General features: G+C 34.9%; 3 protein-coding genes across 8 annotated transcripts in view; 2 read left to right on the plus strand and 1 right to left on the minus strand.

Moving 5' to 3' along the window:
* LOC138328229 (calcium uptake protein 3, mitochondrial-like) overlaps positions 1-17562 on the minus strand; it is a 138845-nt gene that overhangs the window by 76495 nt on the left and 44788 nt on the right. The gene's annotated exons all lie outside the window — the stretch shown is intronic.
* LOC138328232 (fibroblast growth factor 10-like) overlaps positions 1-17562 on the plus strand; it is a 117136-nt gene that overhangs the window by 43672 nt on the left and 55902 nt on the right. The gene's annotated exons all lie outside the window — the stretch shown is intronic.
* Positions 12403-17521, plus strand: LOC138328231 (opine dehydrogenase-like). The gene is made up of 2 exons (XM_069274940.1): positions 12403-12698; positions 14031-17521. Exon 2 carries the CDS (start codon positions 14038-14040, stop codon positions 15244-15246), a length of 1209 nt encoding a protein of 402 aa, XP_069131041.1. The 5' UTR covers positions 12403-12698; positions 14031-14037; the 3' UTR covers positions 15247-17521.

Here is a 17562-nt window from a genome sequence, read left to right on the forward strand (position 1 = left end):
TTCATGATCTTAAAATGATAATATCTATAGTTCAAATTTTTTAACCTTTGGGTAATAACAGATTTAAGTCATTAAAACATGATTCCATTTACCTGTTAAGTTTGCAATTGCCCTGGTGTGAATGTATTATATGTATTGCTGATTTTGGGAGAAAATCACGATTTGGCCTATATTTATATTTATATTCTAACATAGGTAAGAAAGGCACTCTATACATCTCCTTAAATATAATATACAAATATATGAATTCTATAAATATCAAGACCACTTGTAACACTTCATGATCTAGTAACTGACAAGTGAGATAAACAAATTTTATAGACATACAAGTTAGAAATGGAGATGTTCTGTCTAGGCATGCTCCATGCACTCAAAAAATGTGGAGAAACCGTATCAGTATCATATCGGTATCGTATGAAATAGCAGGTTTATGATGAAATTCTACCCATTGCACATTATACATTATGCATTGATAGGCAGTATATTAGAATTTACAAATTGGAAGGCTATATCATTCTATGATTCTCGGACACTGCATGTACATGTCAAGCTACTTTATGTCAAATTATATCAACTATGTCATTTATTTCAAAGTAAAAAAAACAGCTTAGGTAATCATTTGATAATTCTTTATTGTTTTCATGCAATTTCAAATAATAAAATCCAATTTGCTCATTGTCAGTGTTTAATGCAGAAACTAAATTAACAAACATTTTTACGCATATGAAAACCCTGGATATGAAAACCCTGAAAGATATATTGAAGCCTGTATTAAATTTTTTTTTTTTTTTATTGTTTTTTTTTTCTGTTTTCATTGAATTGTATTTTATCTGGTATTCACAATTCCATTATTTAATTCAAACTGGCTAGACGGTAAAACATGATTCATTAAAAATATACGAACTGTACCACATATGTTTACTGAATTGCCTTGTGGCATGCATATCTTAGTATCATTATCAGTTGATGGCTTGCTGCCGGGAGGACGAATTTCATGCGTGGAAAACATACATAACAATACTTGTCCCTGTAAGGCCCTTGTGTATCAGAGCCAATCGTGCATTCCCAACATCAAATTATCCCCATAATGATACCGCTAATTAATAACATTAATTTTAATATTTTTTAAAACTTTCAACTGGATCCATCCCACCCAGCATCCTGTAATTTTACAATTAACTACCCAACCTTAATTGTAATTAGACGATTAAGTTGATCAATTGTTGGAATAAATATAATTGATGACATCAATCCTTCAATATTCTACATACCAGGAGTTGTATTACCCATAAAAGCTATTCATGAACTGTTCCAGCCCTTAGAATTGGAAGGAGTCAAATGTGTGATCAGGGTAAGTTTTTGTTTATCTTTATAATAATTAATATTCATAACAATAAAGTATTTTTTCCTTCTGCAAACATATTGCACCCTTTGACTTTTGACTAGATGGCTGCAAGATAGATATGTGCAAAATATTTTTTTGAACAAATGGGAAAATAAAAATGTGCAACTGTTACAATTAACGAGATAGGAGTTAATTACGTGTTGAAGTGAAACTGTCTGATTTAATTAAATTTATAGGGTTAGAAGGATATCAACAATTATTACATCAAAAACAAAAGTTCTTGGTGATGAAAGTTGCATCCTTCTCTGGTATCAGGTATAACTAACAGTTGAGTCCCTGGAAATCTATCAAATATGCGTCTGTATACCTAACAACTTCAAAAATGATCAATCTCATGCAACCATCTTTTCCTATAATTGATATATCATTGACTTTGCTAACAAATGATATGGCAGACACTTTTGAAAATAATAAGCCCCAATACATTCATGTTTTGACTTTCAGGCATGTGGTTTTTGTGTGATTACAAGATAGGACATGTCGGCTCGTTAATTAATTAGTGAATGCTTTTACTAGAATTTTATCACAGCTCCATCTTGGCATAGCTAATGAACCAATTCATGCAAATATGATCATGTGCATTGCACAATCTTTGACTCTTTTGCCTCACATCAATATCAGTCTACCACTTGTCCTGCAATTCTGGGTCACTGTGGCCAGCTAGGTTAAATTGCAGTCTGACCTGCAAGTAGGGCATTCGAATTGTACCTGCTGCCTCTATTGCATGATCGTAAAAGGTGGCTAGATTTAGGATCTTACCTTTTCTCTTCTTCCTGACAGACTTTGTTATTCCTTAAGTCTTCCTTGACAAGTACCGACTCACTTTTGATTTTTGGCTGAGTGCTCGCCCATGTGAGGTAGGCTCTGGGTTATGTCCCCTAGTTCATGCAGACACACCAAAGTCTATGACAGTCGTAGTTTCTACTGCTTAGTTGTCAGTATAATGTGAACGGGTGGGGTGTGTTGCTTGGTGTCTTCAGCGGCATGCTTCAGTGATATAGCATAATTAAAAGGGCAACAGTTCCACTATACAAAAAGACACAACACAAATATATTGCAGTCTTCCAAAACACGCACCTCACACTTGACACATGCTATACTGAGTGACTGCATACATGGGAGGTCGTCCTTACATGACCATGGGTGTTAAAATAATCAAACAAACAAACTGACATTCTATCATATGCCACGGTCCATTAGGTTGGTCGCTGTGACCAGAGATTAAGTTGAAATCTGATGTTCTACCACAAGCCCTCCACTTCTAGGTCACTGTGACCAGAGATTAAATTGTAGTCTGACATTCTACCTGAAGCCCTCCACTTCTGGGTCACTATGACCACCAAGTAAGTCAATGTTGTAGTCAGACATTCTACCTGTAGCCCTCCAATTCTGGGTCGCTGTGACATTCTACCAGTAGCCCTCCATCTCTTGGTTAATTGCTGTGACCACAGACTAATATGAAGTCTGAATTGTTCTACCAGTAGCCATCCACCTCTGATTACCTGTGGCCATTCTACAACTTGCCCTTTACCTTTGAGTCCCTGTGGCCAGTTCAAAATCACTACTTTGTTGTACAGACATTTTGATGCACTAATGGCCTTTTTAAGACGTGTCTTTATATTTGAATATCAATCATGACATTTACAGAAGCTGTCTAGGGATCGCCAGGTTTCAAGCTTTTGGAGCTTGATTTCCTAATGTCACATACAGCCTTAACCTAAACAGGTCTTCAGCTTTAATGTACTGAATTACCTTAGGTTTTGTTGAATCACACCAACACAATACAAGGATGCAGAAAATGCAAGTAATGACAAATATTTAGGCAATCAACACTGTCAACTAGCATCGTCTTACGTCCCGAGATTTTACTGCTATTTGAAACATCGGCTCAATAACATAATCATGAAATGGGAATTTTATTTCCTTGAAGTTAGACTTGTGTCTTTGCCTAAATAAAGAGAGAGTGTAATTAGATAGCTCCTGAATTAGGCTGACAATCAGCTCGAAGTTGAACTACATACAAATCACGTTGTTTACTATTTCAAAGTCTTGAATTTCTTTGTTAAGTCCTAAAGGAAAGAAAAGTGAGAAGTCTATATATATGTTAGCCTACCAGAGTATTTTATGACATGTAGCTCTCTTTGAAAAGTATCATATGTATATATGTAAAATCTTTTTTAAAGGAATTCATTGATGTTACCTTTTATATCTTTCCATTGGATGTGTATCATACATTGCATTACCAAGTATATAATAACTATAGGCTGATAGAATGCGTGGATTATGTGGGGTTGTCGTCATCATTTATCTTAATCAAAATTTCAATGAATTACAACACCATCAAAAGACATAAATTAAACACCAACAAGGACCATCCAAATGAAAGAATTTGGGTTTTATTAGTCCTATTAACAGCCAGGCGCATCATGTAAGAACATGTACATGCCATATTTGTTGGTGGAGGAAAGCCAGCTGAGTACCTGGTGAAAAACCACCGACCTGCCGTCAGTACCTGGCAACTGCCCCACATGGGATTCAAACTAGCTGCCCAGAGATGGAAGGCTTGTGGTATTATGTAGAAACATATCTTAACCACACTGTCACCTCCAAATGAAATCGGAATAAGACTGGCCATGGGACAGGATGCAATGAAGTAGGAGACAGATTTAATAGGCAATACTCTAATTTCATGTGAGGCAATAAAAACACAACAAATAAGAAAGCTGCAAGCTTCAAACAAGAAATGGCAAATTCATTTTAGGAAATCAAAAGTGAATGCACTTTATATTTGGGTTGGGGACACAAGAGTTCAGATTATCCAGGGTTAATATACAGCTGATTCATGGAATAGTCCTACATTTTGACTGTTAATGTCAGTACTGTATATACCTGAAACAGGTATGCAGGCTTAGACAGGTGATGTTCCTATTGGACCACAGTAGATATATATACCCCACCTGTGGATTACAGGTATTACAAGTCGTTAGAAGTCTACAGTTCTTATTGCCATCGTGGATAATCTCATCCTTTTGTTTATATACCACATATCACACTGTTTGCTAGTAGAATTGGAAGGAATATCTGGAATAGTTGTGGTCTGATGAGGGAGGACCCGTTACATGCATTATCTCTACCCTAATGTCACTTTACACACACAATTATAATGTAACAGTTTACCTAGCAGGTAAGTACAGACAGTTACTCACAGTGACCGACTTAGTATGGACACCTACACATGGACACACCTAATTACTCTCGCATCAACAGCCATGTGCAGTTTCTGTTTGGTTCTAAATATGTGGCCATAAATTTAAAGGATGCAACAGAGTTTAGAGGTCAAGAAAAGTCTAAGTTCCTCCAAGAAAAATGAAGACCCTAATGAATCAGTACTTTTAAAAAGTCCTTTACAACAAAGACATGAAAATTCAGTACATGTATACCAATAATAAATTTGTTTAATACTGGTCTCTTGCAGTCTTTGATGAAAGCCTTTTTGATTTCTGACTTTCTGTGACCTTGAGTGAAGGTCAAGGTCAATCTGCCAAGGTACCAGTAATGAACGATGGTCAAGGTCATTCATTTGTAAAAAAAAATCTGTAACCTGTCACTCGATCCTGTAGGGAAAAAGACTATAACTTAGTCTAATAATGATCTTAATGTTTCAGAAAGAAAAATTGAGCAAACATTTTAGCTTTTTATTTTAATCTATGATCCTACTACGTACATTGTAAGTGAACTGTAATTTGGTGAATGCTGCAGCCATGGTCATGCACTTATGGTCAAGGACCCTTGTAGATCAGATAAATGATCAGTTTCTAAAGCTTATAGTAGCTATAGCCCACATCAAAATCAGATCCATGTGTAAAATACACATTTTTGTATGGCTGTCCTCTCCTATATAGCTAGCTAAGGGCAAATATTTGGGTTACATGAATATATGTATTAGGTACAACAAAGAGGGAGAGTTTAGACTATGCATCCCCAACCCATCAATCACAGGTATATAATGGTCACTAGCGGTCAGCTGCCCCTGAACTAGCTGTACCTGTGTCCTTGTGATACACATTCAGATTGGTTTACCGTTACAGCCAATCGGGTACAACAGGTATTAACTGGTACAGATCGGCAGATCAAAGAGAGTCTACCTGGTGTAGGGGCTAAACCCTGGGATTCACTACTGAACAATGGTGTCCCCTTCAGAGGGAGGGGTCTCAAATGGTAAACAGTATAACAACACGGGTTCTCATCAAATGTCTAAACACTACAGATAGCAGTAGATATGGTATATATCCTTAAATATTCACTGGACTTAAATGGGCAATTCTTATTTGATAGTAAAGTTGTCTGAATATTACTGTACATTATCTAAGTAGAAACAGAATCTAAAAATGTTAATTGATTCTTACAAGAGAAGGTAATATTTCGGTCTGTGCTGTTGTGGTTAGTTGGATTCTACTCTACCAAAATTGTTAGGAGTTTGACCATGAATGGATGATGCCTTTATATCATGATAAATGGTTTGTATGCAGATCTTGCACAATGGACTAAACACAAGATTAGGATATATACATGACTGATCATGTGATTTAGCCACCAGAACAGCTTTTACATGGTCATCTCGTCATAATGGTCCTGGCTATTCCAAGTAAAGTTAATAACACATTTTTTAATTTTTTTTTTTACTTTTGAAGATGTACTATGCCATATATGCAGGCCTTCCAAAGCAAAGGGTCGCACAAAAGAAACAACTTAAAATTCAAACAAATTGATTAAATCAAGTACTTTATTTATATATGTGCATCTTGCTTATATTCAAATGAACAACATCCAAATAAGTATCTTTTCTCCTCAATATTTGTTTTACTCCAGAAATGATATAAATACACTTATCAGAAATAAAGAATATTTACCTCATGTTGATTAATACACCTGTCTCTACAGGTGCAATCAACAATCTCGTTATCTCACCTGAATAATCAAAAATTCTTCTTTTTAACATTCAATGAATCACAAATCAAGAATTAGTTGCTTACACCAATTTTATGGGTCTATTGTTAACCGTTATCGTTGGGAAAAACCGTGCACACACAAATATAACCAAGTTCAGTCCAAAATAATGGGGAAAAAAACAATTAAAAAAAGAGGGCGTTTATTTTTCTTGAGATACCCATCTAGCTCATTATCGCGAGAGGCAAATCACGGCGATAATGAATTCAATTTAAATACACCATCAGTAATCTAAGGTCAAATCTACTGACAATCACATACTTAGAAGGAATTACGCTCAATTTGATTGTTGATCAGCGAGTGATCTTACTAGACTGAAATGAGACACAGAATCTGTACTTAATACGATATACCTGGAATCAGCCAACGTATGGAAAATACAATTTTATAGTTTACTGAGCTTTTAAGAAGTAAATGTATTATAAAAAGTGTCATTATAAAAATAAAGAATGACTTTGAAAAGAATATCATAGATAAATAAAGAGGTAATAGTGTTAATAGGCCTGCATATCTGGCACATCACAAATACATTTGAATACATAAGTTCTTAGTTACCATTCAATTGTATTCCGGAATATGGACTGATAAACAGATGTAGCTTATCAAATGCAAAAGATAACATCTTTAAAGTGTTTTTAAAAAATGTTTTAATTCAAATCACTTAGTTAATATGTATGCAGTCACTTAGATAATCATTTGTTGGATTTACAAATATGGGTCAAGGTCGCGAGCCAAGGTGCCCAAGTAATCAAAATGTCCGACATATAACCACAAGCCTATAGCTATTCCAACTCCTGAGTTTGAATCCCATGTTGGACAATTACCAGGTACTGACCACAGGTCGGTGGTTTTTCTCTGGGTCTTCCAACTCCTCCTGGCATGTCCTTAAATGACTCTACCTGGCATGTCCTTCAATGACTCTGGCCCAGTTAATAGGATGTCAAACCAATCAGCCCAAAGGTCAAGGTCAAATTGATATAATTAAATGAAATGAAAATTAGAACATTTCTACAATTCATGTTGGTTAAAAGAAAATAATGCTTTACAGACGTTTTCTGGACATAAAATGACACTGAAATTTGAATTTCTCTTCCTGATGACCTTGACATTTGACCTCTGTCTTATAAGTAGAACTAGGATACTGGGATGTACACATGTAATTGTCTCATTTGAAAATGACTCAAACACATTAAAAAACTTTTCCATAATTTTGCTTTTTTTTTTACTTTAAATTGAGCAGGATTTTCCTATCATATACTTTGACCTTTTGATTTCAACTGTTTTTGAAGTCAGTCTATAGTTTGGAAATGGGAACGGAAGTAGAACTTAAATAGGTTGTGATGTAGTCAGAATTGTTTACAGACACCAAGCCTTTCCTGTTTGTAGTCCTGCTCTCTTCCTGGCAGCCAATTGTTTTTTATTGTGACTTTATTTTGAGCCCAGTTTGTGTGAATCAGGATAAACATGAAAGAAAAACAAAAGTTTGAAGAACAAAGACTCAGGAACTAGCTAATACCATAAATAGCAGATGTGTCATCTAAAATATTTTTTTCTAACGAGACACTCCTGCTGTTCTTACAGTACTTAATTGCGTCTAACATTCCCTCGAAACGAACGTGAAACGCAAAACGCAAACGAAATGTTAAAACGAAAACGAACGAAAACGCAAACGAAAAAACGAAAAACGCAAACGAAAAAACGAATAGCGTAAAACGAAAAACGCGTTTCGTCAAGCGCTAAACGCAAAACGAAAAACGCAAACGAAAAACGAAAAACGTAAACGAAGTGAAAGCGTGACCGGAAGACCAGAATGCAATTATAAATGTCGATCGGGACTTCGGTAGCTTAGTGATCCGGATTCTGAAAGCGATGTCTATTTTACGTTCGCAATTTTGATTTAGTACGATTTATCATTATGAAAAATATATCTTGTCTTAGAAAATATGCAATTGTTATAAATATATTACCAATAAGTATGTGATTACGTATATATATCCAAGCATTAATACATTTTTTTAACTTAAAAAGCGAGATTTTTTCAAATAATTATAAAACATGCATGTGTATAAATAGTCTTCAATCAATGCTAGTATTTATAAGTCTGCTCTGAATTTGTCACACATACTAGTACTGTTTTATAGAAATTATCAGTTTCAGAAAATAAAATACTTCAGAAGAACTTCTTATTTTAGTGTAGGTATTGTGAACATGTACGTTTGACTACTGCAAGTATAAACCCTAGGTCTAGCGGTTAGGTAGTTATATTTTACACGTACATTGTATATATATATGACTCCAGAGGAGGTCCCCGTACCGGCCGTTATATAGATATCAATGTGGACACTCACCTGTAGCATTTACCCGACCCATTTGGAGGTCTTATATAAATTTGCTTTATAATTCACGGACAACACATGTACAACACTCTACCCCTCTCCATCCCCACTCCCCCTCTCGATTTACCTGCTTTCATTTAAACCATTTGTTATTTGACAGCGGCATATTTTGATTTTGTGTCAACTTGTATCACACCTGGTCAAGTGCAGTCACCCATGAACAATGGCTCACTGATACGTAGCCTCATACGCGCACGGCCCCTCACATGTTTATTTAGGCTACGATGTATAATACGCGTACGTGACCCCGTGCATGTACATGTACCAAAGCATACCACAAAAACAACAATTTTGTGTTATTCTAGTCATTACAGAAAACCAGCTCTATGGTGTTTTATTCCTCGTGTGTTTTGTTACATCAACATACCAATAAAATACATAATCAATCATATCAATGGCCAATACGTGTAAATACAGAGATACAGTTGAATGTACATGTATCAACTGTCAGTTCGTGTTGTATATGTATATATATATATAAGTCAATTATGATTTGGTATCTATTGACTTCGGTACGTTCTTAATTTCACATAAAATATGTAAAAAAAAGTATTCGTTGTATGGTTGAGATATTATTAATTGTGTTATTTTATTATTAGAATAGTGTGTATCACTAGAAAATAATGTGATCCAATGCTAACAGTGATGAGTCGGATATAATTTTTTTTATAATGTATGCACCAGTGAGTTATATATATATTATGACCAGCAGTACGGCGTCCTGTGGCGTGAGTTCACACCTGTCTGTAATCCTTCAGTCCACTTTATCGAGCCCCGCGAGTGTTACAAGTGTATATTGTACCTGTCCCCCTGTAGCACATACACGTGTATAGCTAGTACTATATAAGAACTTGCAGAAAGGTATACAAATGATCATTACTATCAAACAATGTGTGTAGGTTTACGCGTATCAAATGTAATTAATGTCTAGATACAAAAGGATTTTTTTTTAAATTCATTTGTGTATGTTTACCACATTGTCCAGAACACGTAAATGTATCGGCTTACACCGTCGTTTGACTCCACTTTTAGTTTAGCCAACACATGCGCAGTCAACCATTCCTAATCAAATATCAATGAATAACATCCGGTAAACGAATTGGAACGCAAACGCACTCTAATGATCACAACATGGCCTAACTCATCCTCGATACCCCATGGTTTAAATACACAGTGCCTATAACGACAGTGATAGTAACCCCAGGAGTATCGAGGAAGATTCTACCCTGATCGCGACAGTGTATATATAAATGATTTCCGTTACATCAGAGAAAAGAAGAGCAACCGAATGTAAACCAACTTATTTTCGTGTCAAATATTTTTACGTTTTTTGCGGCCGATGAGATTTCACTGCAGAAAATAGATCATCGCGAAGATTAATTATCTACCAGTACAATAGAGCGTTTTATGGCAAGCCAACATTACAATTATTCAAGGAGCAATGTCGATCCTTAATTCCATTGCATAAATATAAGATATGTTGATTGCGATATAAGATATCTTACATACTATATGAGATATATTATAGAGTATATAAGATGTCTTTTTTGTATATGAGATATCTTTTATAAATCGATAGACATTGCTCCTTCAATAAATGTTAAATTGGCTTACCATATGTTTTACTTGTAAATCGTGAAATTAAGTCGCTACGTAAGTACATTAATTTGGTTTACGTATGTGTTTGCGTACACACTGTAGACTAAGTGGATCTAGATCTTATTACCAATCAATCAATCATTAATATTTTATTTAAGTGTCACATGTTAATATGTACATAACACGATCAAGCATATACTATACTTAATGCATAATAAAACTAATATCGACATCCTGCCTTATAAGACTTACGAGACACTATTAAGCATAAAACTGATTCTATCAAAAATATAAATATTTACATATAAAAATTAATCGTAATAGATTGGCGGGGAAAGTATGAATGTACTACACGTAACTTGAGTTTAACAATTTAATTGGGTGTCCTTGGTCATTTACACTAGGCTAACAAAAGCAACAAATGTTTTAAAAAATGATAATCGTTTTAATGATAGAATTACACGCTTTAAGCTATCAACTGCCAACACTTCATTCCATCAACCACAAAAAAAAATAGTAATTTAGTGGGAGTGTTACTTTTGTCTCGTGATCAATGTTATGAATTTGTCAGTTGTCTTAAGCATACAAACAATTATCCAAAACAAATACATTTAAAAGCTGTATTCCCTTAATTAAAGCATGCATTAATTGACGATATAAAAACCAGGTCGTCAATGAAAAGAAGAAAGCAAATAATCAAATATATTGACCTGCAAATTCGTTTGTTAACAAAGCGTACCCTCATCATAACAACTCGATTAAGATATTTATTTTTTTTCCTTTAAATTATAACTGGTGTACATACCTAAAACGTATAGGGCTTCATATATAGTGTTAGAATGTTGTATTACATAACTTAACCGCTTGGTCACAGTGGACCTTTATAAGCTTTGTCTGTTCGTCAGTTTATAGTACAGTATGGTGAGAAATGGTAAGGCATTTCAAATCTGTGTGTTCACATCGTGTTTGTTACATCAAAAGATTACGTGTGACATTGGCACATATTTTAATCCCAAGGTCAATGGCGTTACACCGTACGAACGTTTTACATAGATAACAAACATATATTGTATCTCTGCTCTGAACTAGAACTAAAAAGCTCGGCTTATATTATTTAAGTTATATTTCGTAACTGGACAAAACTTTTACATGCTATTTTTCGTCATTAATCAATTGAAAACCATCAGGTTTGATGAATTAAACGGTCAAAATCATTCAAATGGACAAACATGTATGATGCCTTATAAACATTACTTACAACACATATTTTATGCACTGTAAAATTCTAATTTTTTATGCATTACAATGTATATGTGTTTAGATAGAAACATCCATGCGGAAATCACTTCACTAATAACACTGTAAAAATGTGAAATGAAATTGCAGACCACGACTTGGCTTTATGGTCTAACCGTATGCACTCCTTTCATTGCGTTGTAGATGTAATTATATATACCTTTCACACACGTTACACAAAGCATACATGGGAGGCCGTACTTACAATAGGACGTTAATTAATCAAACAAATAAACAAGAACTTGCAAATTTAAAACCTAAAACTTTAATATATTTGAAAGTATTGTAATTCTCCAATTTTTGTAATTTTTGGTGGTAAATAAAATGCAAAGGGTCTTTTTGATTCGCGAGTATGAAAATTACGGCACATGTAACTTTAAAATACAGATCATCATTTTATCGTACATTAAATCCGATTGTAATCTCCATTTAGATATTGTATGACATTTTCGTGTGAATACATGTAAATAAGTTTGTGGCTGGGGTAGACCTGAGTGAGGTGATAATTTATTCATGTTGATCTTTTTGATATTACACACATGTTTACTGCAATGACAATATATTTATGTAAATAATACTTATCTTAGTTATTTCAAATGTATTTATGATTATACATTCTGTAGGAGTGTCGATAAATGTTTACCTTTTTGTATGTACAGTACCGACTCTGGTGTTAATTTATTGTCACATACAGGTGGATAACAGTGGCGTCAAATACTTAAGGACAGATGTACATTTTGTAACTGTATGTTGACGAGAAGGCAAAAGGAACAAATGGATAATTTCGGATGCAGAAACAATACAATTTTCCCCTGTCCCTGCACAAAAACACACACATATGTGAAAAATTAGTCATATTAATTTTTGCCACCATCCGTTACAGTCCAGATTTCAAGTAAAACGATATGAACGTATAAAGGTAGGCAATCAATACAGAGCAACGATGCAGATGTAGGTCGTTTGTTTGAAGACTATCACGGAAGATTTATACTGATGTAAGTAGACCGAAGTTACGTCCCTTTACGCCTTTGCCGTTTCGTTAAAACATGCGCATTTTTTATTATAAGTTATTTTGACTATTGCGATCAAAATGAATATATGATATGTAACATCGTTGATTGAATGTACCAATACCGATGCAATCTATTTATTGTTTGAGTTATCTCCCTTTATCCATCGTTAACATCGGCGTGCTTACTATTGTGATGGCGTACACGTGTTTATGTGAAATTGTCATTGATAATTGATCCTTCGTAAAAGCTTATCTGCTTATCTATATCTGGTATATCTTGGTCTGTTGGTTGAGTATAAAATGTAGGCTACGTACTAAATTCAGAGAGAGCAACCCTAGATTGGTTTAGATTATATTACAATATCGAGACGCGCTTATATTTACAATGCATACATAACTATATGTAAGTATACTTAACCGTCTCATTTGTTTTAGCGACCACTGTACTGTGTTAAAGACCACCTGCTTGGTCAGTTAGAAGACAATTTGTCCCCTAGTGTACTGAACACAACTTGGCAATAAAGACCATTGTTCTTTGTCCCTAGGGTAGTCTTTATATCTATGAATTCCCCTCGCTATTTGTATATTTACCTATTGTTTGCTGGTTACGTACATTTATAGCGTATACTTAGGTTTAATTCCTTTCCTAGTCTAAAATACGTACGTAACGAGTTTTGTACTTTACGTGTATTATGACATGAAATAAATGTTACTGCACGTGTTTGTAAGGGTAACATATATTGTCACGACAAAAAGTGTCAGTTGTGTCGAAATTGTCAACTAAAGGTCTAATTTTGAAATATAAAAACTGTATTTTGATTGTAAAGCAGGGGAAGTTGTATGACATGTACATCTTTATTGACTAATGTGAAGATGTCTCTAAGGCTATTAATTGTCACCTTCAAAACCAGATTTATCTAGATCAGTCATTATTTTGATTCTGGTTCACACTAAATAACTTCACGCAAACTCCAAAATTACACGTAACACGGACGCCATATTCAACACGGATGTCATATCAACATTTTCTTCGACATGATTTGGAATGGGGATGCTCAGCTGTGTTCAGCCGATATATTCGTTTTCGATATTCTGCATTCGCATATTACAGAGTTATCTGCCCTTGCGGTAGGTATTCATTGTGACATCATGTGTTTGTGTGCGTAACGTCATACTTTTCGATGAAAACAACGTGAATTGCACTCATATAATAATCACGTCACAATGGAGCCAACTCTGTAATATGCAAAGACGGAATAGTGTTTTCTCTTATTCAGGATGTGTGATTTCATGTTTGTTTTTGTTTTGATTTCAGAGTAACAATGTCAAGATCACCCTTGAAGGTTGTCGTTTGTGGAGGTGGGAATGGCGCACACGTGTTCTCAACGTTAGCGGCATCGCGTGGAAATATTGACGTCAGTGTCCTTACAATATTTGAAAACGAGGCACAGAGATGGACGGAAGCCATGCAAGACAGCGTATTGGTTTCTTTTGCTGATGACTCGAATCAGGTGAGATCGAAACCGTCTTTAGTAACCAAAGACCCGGCATCTGTAATTCCAGGTGCTGACGTCATCGTAATTGTTGTGCCATCTTACGCGCATGCTCCGGTCTTGGAAGCTATACTGCCTCACTGTAAACCAAACGCGTTTATTGCTGGAGTCCCGGCTCACCCAGGATTAGACTTTCAATTTTCCAACATCTTTGGTAGCAAGGCAAAAGAATGTACTCTGGTCCTTCTGGAAACTTTACCATGGGCATGCCGAATACTAGAATATGGTGTCCACGCTCAGGTTCTGGGAACAAAGCAAAAGGTTGGTGCTGCTTTGGTGCAAAGCGATAGCAGTAATGTTCCTCTGGACTGCATGGCTACACTACAGAGTTTGATAGGAGACAAGCCTCGGCTTAATCAGGTACAAAACAGCCTGGTGGTTAATTTGATGGCAAAAACCATGATTCACCCGCCAATAATGTACGGTAAATGGAAAGACTGGGACGGCAGACCGGTCGCTGAGAAGCCTCTCTTCTACCAGGGGTTGGACGATGTTCAGGCGGATGTTCTTGCGAAAATAAGCGAGGAAGTATTACTTACAGCACAAGTTGTTCGGGACAAATGTTCCAACATAACGCTGGACATTTCTCCAATTAGTCATATCAAAGACTGGGTTAAGGAGTATTATGCTGACCAGGTCAAGGACGACAGTTCACTTAAACTGGCCTTCCAGACCAACCAGGCATATAACGGCCTTGTCCATCCTATGAGGGAGACAGATCAAGGGGGATACGTCCCAGATTTTACATACCGATATACACGAGAAGACGTACCTTTTGGATTGGTCGTGCTGAAGGGGATCGCTCAGATCGTGAATGTGCCTACTCCTGCCATGGACAGGGTAATTCTGTGGGCTCAGGGACGACTGGGCGAGGAGTATATCGTTGGGACTGAGCTAAAAGGTCGTGATTTGTTCAAGACAAGAGCTCCACAGGTGTTTGGTATCCATACAGTTGAACAGTTGTTGTTGTCCTGTTAACATACAGACCGTGTTGAAATAATTAGCCCAAGTTACTCTGAATCAGAACTGTTTTTCCTTTGACATTGTTTACTTAATACATGCAGAGGATTATGATTATTAATTGATAAAACAGGTGCTTAGTTGCGGGTTATCATTCTTAAACTTAAACAGAAACCTATGATAATCATATCACAGAAGATATAAAACTAAAATGAATTATAATTTAAAAAAAAGTCTTAATTTCGCAATTATTTTGTGGAATTAGTTTAATAATTTCTATTGTTTTTTTTATACTGATAGTTGTATTTTCACATTTTCTACGGAGTTTAAACTGATGAATTTTAAAGTTCGCACTTTTGTTAATGCTGTTCCAATATTTTTGTATTATTATTTGATATACAGCATGGAGGTCTTAAATTGATTCAGTGAAATGTTCTATTAAGCCAGAGATATAAAGTTTTAATCTGCGTCTACTATCTGGTTTTTATGCTAAAACTCATCGATGATCTATGACTTAACATCAGGATTTGCTCAAAAATGCAGTTTCCACTTACTAACCAGAAACGCATGGGTTACATATACAACGTCTGTTTTCATATACAGAATTGTGTTTGGAATTTTGGTAGAGGGCATTTCCTACCGACAGGGAAAGTCAATTGTTTTTTGTTTTTTTGTTATTTTGTTTGTTTGATTATTTGTTTATTGCAATGCATGTTATGAATATGAAATACACATTCAGAGTCAGGGAAGTATTTTTTATTTACAATTAATTCTGTCAATTATGTCAATGATATGCTTTATTATTTGTGCAATTTAGCATATTATTATACAATTTTTAATTTCGTTAATTTTATTTGATTGTAATTTTCATATTGCAATTTTCATCACATGTTAGAAGCATAACGTTTCATAAATATTTTAATTTGATACTCCAGAGACGCATATCAATAAACTTCGAATACAACCTACTATTGCGTACAATCAATTTTATCCATTGTAAAATACAATATTTTCCAAGGTTTATGTTTCTGAATAAATCGGCTTCAATTTGACCGAATATAGCGCGGCATATATAAAGCTTTAGGTTGGTGTATGTTGTTACCGAAGGCAGGCTTACACTGAGTATGTGTGTTTTAACCTCATCTTATGCCATCGGTATATATTTTGTGATGTTATTAATGTTTTTAAGAAACCTTTATGTCTCACTCCGGTTAGGTAGTGTCCATTTAACTAAAGTTCGTAGACATTGCTTAACGAATATATATATTTACACAGAAGTAGGCTAGCACATAGTATAATTATGTAATTGAATTAATTTAGGATTAGGTGTTGCTTCTAAATGACATGTCTACTAAAACCAAAGCGCATTATAGACAGAAGGAGTGTTGGACTATGTCTTTAATTAGAGCGGTTTGTGTTTGAAAATGTTCTGGAAATCCGTTCGACAATATAGCCCAAGATTTATTCAGGGTAAGCAAGCGATAGTCTGAAATGTTACGCGAGACCGGCTTGCAATGAATCTGAAGTGGGTTTTAACAAAGATATAACTCATACACGTTACTATTTTTTAGTAAAACGCAAGACGGTCCTTAATTTCGTCTACGTATACGTTTGAAACCTTCAGTAAAACTCGCTCCTGGCTGTTAACAAAAGTTGTAGGACTGTTTACCAAACGATAATGAAATGGTCGAGTTATGATGCATTGTTTTGGTAGAGAAAAGATGAGGAATTTTTCGAGTTCGTGGGTTAAATGATATAATACCACTGTTATTATATCCTCCCCTGGATGGTGACATAGCAAACATCTTAAAGACAATCCAATCTGAAGATACTGATTTTAATCTCCTGGGTTTTGAGGGAAAAAACATGTTTAAATTTAATATTCAAAATAAATATTACATGTATGTGTTTATGTTTACTCGTCTATTTAAGAGAAACAGAGATAACTTTGATTCTTTAATACTGATTTGAATTTCCCCAAAACACGTAAGTTTAATCTAGTATGCAATATAGGCAAGTATGTACATTATCAATAAAATTAATTTACATGTATACATGCATGGGTCTGTCAAATGAACAGGGATACCTCAGTTACTGCATATCAGCATGATACTTCATTTTACTTGATCAGCAATATATTATGTATTGTGATGGTAATAATTGAATTACATGTTATATGTACTTTATTTTTAGATTATCGGTAATGTTTATCCGCGAGTGGTCTAAAAAATGTATGTTTCTAAGTGTTAATACAGAAATCCAAATATGCAATAAAGATAATTGAGATAACCAGTACATGGATTTGTGTGCTTATTACTGGTAAATATTTACTTA

This window comes from Argopecten irradians, chromosome 7, assembly GCF_041381155.1.
Source record: "Argopecten irradians isolate NY chromosome 7, Ai_NY, whole genome shotgun sequence".
NCBI classification, from domain to species: Eukaryota; Metazoa; Mollusca; class Bivalvia; order Pectinida; family Pectinidae; genus Argopecten; species Argopecten irradians.

Bases quoted from the DNA above. Each gene is read 5' to 3' on its own strand.
- LOC138328231 (XM_069274940.1), top strand. From the start codon at position 14,038: ATGTCAAGATCACCCTTGAAGGTTGTCGTTTGTGGAGGTGGGAATGGC.